We start from the raw sequence: 8,503 nt of genomic DNA on the forward strand, positions 1-8,503 counted from the left end.
GGAAGCGGCCGCCGCAGGCCGACGCGGAAGCGGGGGCGGCCGACGCGAGGCGGAAGCGGGCGCCGCAGGCCGAGGCGGAAGCGGGAGGGGGGGCGACGCGAGGCGGAAGCGGGCGCCGCATGCCGAGGCGGAAGCGGGGGTAGGCCGCAACGCTGCAATCGGTAGCGGGGCCCGTAACCGCGCCATGCATGCATGCATGCGCCTGTCCCCGCGTAATTACCGGACGTGGGCGTGCGGGGGTGGGCGCGCTGGCGGGACGACCCGGCCAAAAAAACAAAAACGTACACGTATACGTATACATAACGAGCGGGACGGTAGGCGGGCGGCTTCTTTTTTGATTTTTGCCCATCGTGCCCTTCGTTATGAAGGGGTATGGGACAATCTTAGCCGTCCTTGTGTTGAAGGGGGTCTACCGAAGCAAATGTGACCTTATTTTCGTTTGCTGATACAAAACATAACCTAGTTACATCATTCCACAGTTTTGTTTGATAGTCACTAGCTCACGCCACTCAAAACTCGCCATCACATTCTAACTAGAGTGCAAATTACATTCTTGTGTATATCAGCATATTCTGTTTGGAAATTATGCATCTGTGATATGCATACACATTTCGTTTCAAGAAACAAAAAACCACAAAACTAAGACTTGTTCTACACAAATTGTGCCGGACATCGTTCGGCTGTAGTAGAGTACTATAGTTTCCATAGGGACACTTTGCGCCAACTTTTGATTAGCTTTATCCACCACCGCATCTTCCATTGAAAAGCATCAACATTATAACAGAGCATCAGATTATGCATAAACATACTACATATTTGGTAGTACATAAGCGGGTAGCAAAGTGAATACATAATTCACCTTCTGCGCCCCATTTGATGTGCTGTAGCGAGAATATTATACAGAAGTTTACCATGTCAACAACTTTTCTTTCGCCTGTTGAAGTACCAGTACTAGCAAATTAAGTACCAATAAACAAAGAATAACCCTGGACGCAACGAGGATCATGACGGAGTTACCATACCCATGATGAAAGTTTTAATCCACAAAATAATTGTTGAGTACGATATTGGCATTTGGTAGCCTCCTCCCAATTCCCCACAAAAGTTCGACCAGTTGGTGATCATGGTCCTCCTCGTACACAACTTCTATGACCTTCAACTTCGGGCACAGGAAAGTATTTTGGTCATGTCGCTGAAGAATTATGTTTTTCCTCACGAGCTGCCCCTCTTTCTCCGATTCTACTGGAAACTTTTGACAGGACCACAAGATTCATGTTAGAAGCTAAACAAAACATGAGATAGACCAGGAAACACAAAAAGGTTAATTACCATGCAGCACTGCAAGGTAAGCTTCTCCAAACAAGGAGCATTCTGAACAAAGCTCCCTAAAGCGTCCAGCTTGGTATCGAGTTCACATTTATCAAGCAAACATTGTTCAAGTGACAAGGTTTGCAGGTTAGCAAAGATTGGGAATTTAATCGATTCCTCAACGAGCATCGCCTGGAATATATACAAAACAAAACTGAATTTAAGCATCACTCAATTCTCAAAATATTCCTCAAAGATCCATCCTTTTACTGATGCATAGTATTGTATGCCATAATTGTCAAAACATTCCTCACATGAAACAAATCTATATGGATATCAAAAGTAAATAATGAACCTTATTTAACGGTCAATTCAATTGGTCACTCGTGTGCAAGATGAACAGATAATCTGTTAGGAACACATGGGAATTTTTACTTGCAACATAAATGAGTAAACACAAGAAACATGTCTAGCAAGGCATACCATTGCGTGGAAACCCGATAGCTGCAGATTTGGCACATTGCACAGGTTACCGAGAAGCCGTTGTTGATGTTTCAAATTGAATGCTTCACCAAGACAAAGCAAATGAATCGATGCTTTGACAAGAGAAGCCGTCTCATATATTGAAACACCGTTGGAATAGCATCCATATGAAATACCCAGTTGGAGATATGCAACATGGGGTGCCACGATAACCACCGGATCACCAGAGAGATTGCCACAGGAGTCGACGACTAGCTTCTTCAATGTGCTTGACTTAATTTCTTGAAAACCATTGTCGCAGCTCCTGAGCACCAAATCTTCCAGGACAGGGCACCCGAAACAGAGTAGCTCTGCGAATTGGTTGTCCAGATAGAAACCATTAAGATGCAACCTTTTAAGGCGGCAAGAACTTGCTCCCATATGAGGAAACTGAATGCGAGGACGCAAAGAGATAATAATCTCGATCACTTGGGGGCGGTATTTGATACCACGTCGCACCCATCTATCCAAGTCCCGAAGGCGAAGTGCACAGGCACGACCAGTACCAGCATATAGCCGGAACTTATCCAAGGACGCGACATTGTTGTGGAACAAGAGCAGGTTGGTGGTGAAGTCCTCGAACTTGCGCCATCTCTCCTGCCGCTCGTCGAGGTCACCCCCTGCCCCGCTCCCAGTGGTAATCTCGAAGTCGCGCTCTTCGATGCTTATGCAGGGGGTAGAGCGCCAGAGGTCCCTCCACCGCCGCGACAGCACGCTCGTCCGCACGACCTGCGGGGCCGGGAGAAAGGACATGACGGCGTGGAGGAGGCCGTCCGGCAGGTCGCTTAGACGGTCGCCCGCGAAGGCGACGGCGTGGCCGCCGCCTGAGCTCGCACGCTTCGCCGCTGGCTCTGGCGACATCTCCTCTTCCTGTGCAGCACCTACCCAATCAGATCTGCTCTTGATTATTCTTACGCTCTGGAACCCCCATAGCCACGCGAGTCAGCTGCCCCGGGATCACTAAGCCGAGAAATCTCCGACGAGGCCCGTATGACATATGCCCATAACAAAAAGTAATTTGAGACACCTACATTTATTTTTTCTTCCCAATGCAAACTATCATTAGTGGGCCTCATTAAAAAATAGAAAATAAAGACTTTAGTACACATGCATCTCTATTTTTCACTTCAACCTTTTCAGTTTTTGTCACCGGACCACACTTTTTCTGTTCAAGCACCCGCCTCCTGGAGAGGATCCCGCTTCCCTATCCGAACCTACTTTACGTCATATCCGAACCTATGTGGCATGCGAGGCATCACCTTAAGGCTATGCATTGTACATGCCCTAAGGAGTAGCTCGCCACCACATCCGTCCAAGCGCGGACGGCGATCGGGTTGGCGGCGGCCGGTGGCGCTTGAGGGGATGGTGGGGGAGGGTTTGGGGAATGGCCCCTAGCGGGTAATACGAGAGTGACGCCTAGAGACCAACTACCTGGGCCGGCCCATGTGAGTTCTCTTTTTGTTTTTCTTTTCTTATTTTTTTTCTTTTCAATTATTTTAATTTATTTTTCCCTAAAAAGCATTTTAATTTATTTGGTTCTTATGATTTAAATAAATCTTTTTGGCGGACCAACCTATGATTAGATGATTAGGAGGAGAGTGGTATCCCAGCCCACCAGGGTTCAAGTTATAGATTGGTGCTCACATTATTCCTGAATTTATTTCGGCCTTCCTGTGATGTCCGTTCAGTGGGAGGAGACATTCCCGTCGACTGCGAGACGCCTATGGTAACTTCGTAGATTTTCAAGATATTATATCAGCTCAGTCTCTTAAAGGTGCTCATAGCGATAGGATGTGTGTGCATGCGTTCATATGGGTGAGTGTATGTGAGCGATTTCGATTGTACTGTGTTTAAAAACATTTCTTTTGTATTTAATTTCATATAATTTACTAAATTTTCTATTATTACTATTATTATTGTTGTTGTTGTTGTTGCTATTATTTATGTTTTACAATACTCACTACATGTGTTTCCGCAGAATCACAAAAATGGTATCAACTAGCTTCCTCGTCTCCACATTTCAATCCACATATGACTTGTACACTAACAGCCTCTTTTTACCAACACTATCCGCCACCAAATGCCTGCTTTACACCACCGCCATCTCGGCCCCCTCCTCTCTTCCATCCTACGGCTTCATTGGTAGTAAGAGGAGTCGAGCCTCGTACCTTTTGTTCTCTTACTTCTAGTAGGTCCTTGTGTTTCCTTGTGCTTTTGTTCCCTAGTAGCCTAGTAGGATTGATGAATAGCATTGGTGAGTTGGTGGTGGCAATGTCGCGTTGGAGTTAGGTCTTTTTGGCCTCACCCTATCTCGACGACCTCCAATTTGACGTCAGTGAAGGGTATGTAACAGTAGGTGTTGTCAAATTTGTTGCTACGTCGGGTAATGCCCTAAAAGATATTCCTTCTGAAGTTACTAGATGTAATTTAGATCATTGAGTTCCTATTGCATTCTTCAAAGCTTGGTATGACAACGGTGTTTAGATGTGTCTCTTTCTCTTTCTGTCGCTTCAGTGCAATTTTCAAGCTCTGGCAAGCAGCTTACAATCAATGAAGGAGATGAACAAATGGATTTTGATATTATTTTACTTATTGTTCGCTTGTTTTGTGCCTTATTGTCTCTTTGTTTTAGTGGTTACTATTTCCCTTGATACATATGTCATGCGTATCTTTTCTAAAATATCACATGATGTTAATTTTTCACACGTAAAACTAGATAGTTTTATCAAAAACTTCAACCATTGAAATATTGTTGGTTAAAATTTCATTGACAATTTGAGAGTCAGAAATTCATGGAAGGTGGTTGGAGTCAACCGAAACTGGTAAAGGAGATGTGGCCAACTCATGATAATAGTAGAAGTTTCATTTTGTTGTGAGAACATTCCATTTTTGTTGTAGTAATGGCTCTAATCCTACTTAAGGTCCCACCCCCTATACAAGTACACTACGAGTCATTGCCACAGGGACAATCAACACAACTCAAAGCAGTCAACAAAAGTTCAAGCCAACCCTCATGGGTTCAAGCAAGCCACCATGTTCAATAAAAGTCCAAATAAGATTTCATGGTCAACAAGTCAAAGGAAGAAGACCATGTAAAATAACAAGTTAAAGAGGAATGCCACAGAGAAAAAAGGCAAAAGCAAAAAAAACAGCCAATTGGTGTAGGGATTCAACCTTAATGGGCCATAACCCACCTCCTAGCGCAACTAGAGGCACATGGGCCAAGGACAAAAAGTTACCTAGTTCTACCCTCCCACCTCCTTACTTTAAGGGTAGCCTTGGTAATTTGTCAAGGACCCCAAGGCTATACAAGGCTCCCATGGCATGTAAGTCACTAACTCCCACTTGAATAAATTTAGAGGAGGGTCACTCTCCCTTTCTAGCTATCTCGGGAGAGTTAGGAAGTCAGAGATTCGGAGTCTGAGGGATCTTGAAAGGCCCGGACTAGTTGGGAGTCGTGGAACTCCAGAAGTGCAACACTCTGAGTGTTTCGTGCGCCGAGCACCACTCTCGAAGTCCCTTCCGTAGGATGTAGGTTGTGCTCCCATGAGGCGACTGAAGCTATTTAAAAAAATCACTATGTCACTTTGTTGTACGGTGACCTTTGCTATAAGGTTGTCATACACCCCCCACCTACTAATCTTTAACCAAGTGCTAAGGATACCCCCGATTGAAAGTTGATTCTTGAACGTCTACATTGGCGCCAACCGTGGCGAATGCTCGTCATGTGAAAAGTCACCCAATGATCTCAACTAGATGGCCCGACCAAATGACCTAAAAAAAGATTGAAGCATCAAAAGAGAAGGCCTTGACCACAAGGTCGAAGAAGAAAGATGTGCCTCGGAGGCAAAACTCGAAGATCCTGCCCCCGCCAAGATCCGATCTGACATCGATAAAGGGTATGTGAGAGTATGTGTTTCCAAATTTGTCGCTATGTAGGGTAATGCTTCAACCGATGTCGTTCCTTCAGAAGTTACTAGATGTAGTTTATAGCGACAAGTGCCTATTACGGTCTTCAAAGTCTGGTATGACACAAGGTTTGCATGTCTCTTTCTCTTTCTACCGCTTCAGTGCAATTTTCAAACTCCGACAAGCAACATATAATTGAAGAAAAAACATGCAACATGGTTTTTGATGTTTTTTTGCTGCTTCTTTATGTCTTGTTGTCTATTTGTTCTAAAGACGGACAACATGGTTACTGCATTCCTTGATATATGTATCTTTTCTAAAGTATCAAAAAAATGCTATTTTATCACACCTAAAACTAGAGATAGTTTTATTCAATGATTGTACTTGAAATATTGACGGTTAAAAGTTAAGAGAAATTCATGAAAGTTGGTGGAAGTCAATCCAAACTGGTGAGGTGAACTCATGATAATAGTGTAAGTTTCATTTCTGTTGGGAGACCATTCCATATTATAATGGTTGGATGGTTGGTACTTTGTACTACATTCGTCCTGGTTTAGTAGAACTCATTGTATTTTGGGTTCTGAATGCATGTCATAAAAAATTATATCATTGGATTCGTATCTGAATGTAATTTTTAGTGATATTATTTTTTGCTACATATAATATATATTTTATTAGTTAAAATTGTGGTCAAAATATGTGCCAGAATATGAAAGGGACTAGTAAACCAGGACAGAGGTAGTGCGATCGTATATCATATACCTAGCGAGCAACCCGAGGTATGACATCACGTGTGTCTCACCAAAAGAGATTATTCTTTTGGTGGTATATTATTCTTTTGGTGATAGGCAATATACTACTCACTCTAAAATTGACAATAAGACATTTTTTTGACATTGTCATAGTGTCAAAAAAATGTTTTATATTATAAGTTACCGAGGGAATGGTTGATAGTTAAACTATTGACTGTTAATGAGTTTCTTCTATTTATGTGTGGCACCTAGGGCTACAATGGGAGGTTGTTTCTTTTTATTTCATGTTGGGTTTGGTGGCCAGCACCGGCTAATATGGAGGCTCCAGTTCCGGCCAAGCTATTGCACGGTCAGGTCCGACAAGCGCACGTCGGCAGCGGCCAGTCGAGCCAGGGCGGGATGAGATGTGGTTGGTTGGAACCTTGGTGAGAACAGACGACGGGCGGAGATCCGGGCCACGACCGCGCTCGCTCGTCTAGGTGGAGGCCAGACAGATGTGCGACGAGATCCGGGCGGCTGGAGGAGTAGGAGCATTGGACATGGGAAAGCTTCAACTCAAGCTTGAGTTCGGACAGAAGAAGGGGAAAGATGTGGATTGGAGCGTATCGATGCAACACATCAATATTATGATTTGCATTTGTGTTTTCTTTCACACGAAGTCTGGAGAGGGAGTGCGTGGGCTGGCGTGGACACACATCCGTGCGATGGAAGGGTCGCACGGATGGTCGCATGCAGCGGGCGCAGGCAAGCCACGTTCGGAGGAACAGTTACATGCATTGGCATGTTTCCATTCGATCCTTGCTTACGTTGGTTTTCTTTTTGCGGGAAAAACTTCCAATCTATTTATCTTCAATCATGGTAGTACAACGAACACTAGAAATAATAAAAAATACATCTAGATCCGTAGACCACCTAGCGACGACTACAAGCACTGAAGTGAGCCGAAGGCGTCGCTGTCATCGCCCCTCCGTTGCCGGAGCCGGGAAAACCTTATTGTATTAGATAGTCGGGAAGTCGTTGTACTAAGGCCTCATAGAACCAACGCGCCAGAACAACAACCGCCGCCGAAGAGTGTAGATCGGAAGGATCCAACTTGATGACACACAAACGAAGACGAACGACGAACAGATCCGAGCAAATCCACGAAAGACAGATCTGCCAAAGACACACCTCCACACGCCCACCGATGATGCTAGACGCATCACTGGAACAGGGGCTAGGTGGGGAGACTTTTATTCCATCTTCAGGGAGCCGCCACCGTCTCGCCTCCCTAAGTAGGACAGAAACCCTAACAAAGCTCGAAAAAAGATCTAAAAACATAGTCCTCTCACCGGCAAGGGCCGAGATCCACTCCGCCTACATGACCCTAAGGCCACTAGATGCAGGGCGAACCGGCGACAGCGCCGGTGGGAGGCAGAGAACCCTAACTTTTTGGGAGGCAACGGCTCCCGTGTCTCCCCTTTTGATCAATTGAGTTTGGTGACACATACATTGGTTTTTATGTGTCTTGAAATCTTAACAAATGATGTAGGGAAGTCAAAAAGGGACTAATTTTTTTTAAAAAAATAAAAGATTTGAGATATACCTTTCAAATCAGAGGAAAAGGAGTACTAAATAAACCAAATAAAATCCTTTTTTACACCATAATATAAATATGGACGGGTAAGAATTTTTATGTTTGTTTTGCGGACGACTAAAATATTTAGTGTGATTCTAAAGAGTCTCTTATTTTGTGGAGGTTGTGGGTGTGGCTGGACCCTCAAAATTAAATTTTACCCTCCAAATGCGCAAAATAAAATAAAATAAAATAAAATTTCTACCCCCCCTGCCCCCCAATAGGAAAAGAATCTAGTACTAGTGGAAGATGAAGCGCAAGTGACATACCAAAGGGAAAAAGCTGCATACAGGGGCGGCTAAAATTCGTGTTTTGACCCTTTTTGGATACTATTTCAGGAAAATCGGGATTTGACCCTTTCGCCTACCGCCAGGAGCCGTGGCGGTAGGATTGTACA

At 44.3% G+C, this 8,503-nt stretch overlaps 1 protein-coding gene across 5 annotated transcripts; it reads right to left on the reverse strand.

Annotated features, from left to right (window-relative positions):
- Nucleotides 1-459: 459 nt before the first annotated feature.
- Nucleotides 460-2,752, reverse strand: LOC119364355 (MEIOTIC F-BOX protein MOF-like). Of its 5 annotated transcripts, XR_005174855.1 has the most exons (5): nucleotides 1,792-2,752; nucleotides 1,330-1,500; nucleotides 1,023-1,249; nucleotides 860-934; nucleotides 460-753 (listed from the first exon to the last, which is right to left on the reverse strand). XR_005174855.1 is itself a non-coding variant. In XM_037629821.1 (4 exons), the coding sequence occupies exons 1-3, from the start codon at nucleotides 2,689-2,691 to the stop codon at nucleotides 1,037-1,039; spliced, it is 1,284 nt and encodes a 427-aa protein (XP_037485718.1). In that variant the 5' UTR covers nucleotides 2,692-2,752; the 3' UTR covers nucleotides 460-934; nucleotides 1,023-1,036. The 5 variants fall into 5 exon arrangements, 3 of the variants coding, with proteins under 3 accessions (XP_037485718.1, XP_037485717.1, XP_037485719.1); XR_005174854.1 differs by having other exon boundaries at nucleotides 860-1,249; XM_037629821.1 differs by having other exon boundaries at nucleotides 460-934.
- Nucleotides 2,753-8,503: the final 5,751 nt, after the last annotated feature.

The sequence above is a fragment of the Triticum dicoccoides genome, chromosome 2B (assembly GCF_002162155.2).
Source record: "Triticum dicoccoides isolate Atlit2015 ecotype Zavitan chromosome 2B, WEW_v2.0, whole genome shotgun sequence".
NCBI lineage: Eukaryota > Viridiplantae > Streptophyta > Magnoliopsida > Poales > Poaceae > Triticum > Triticum dicoccoides.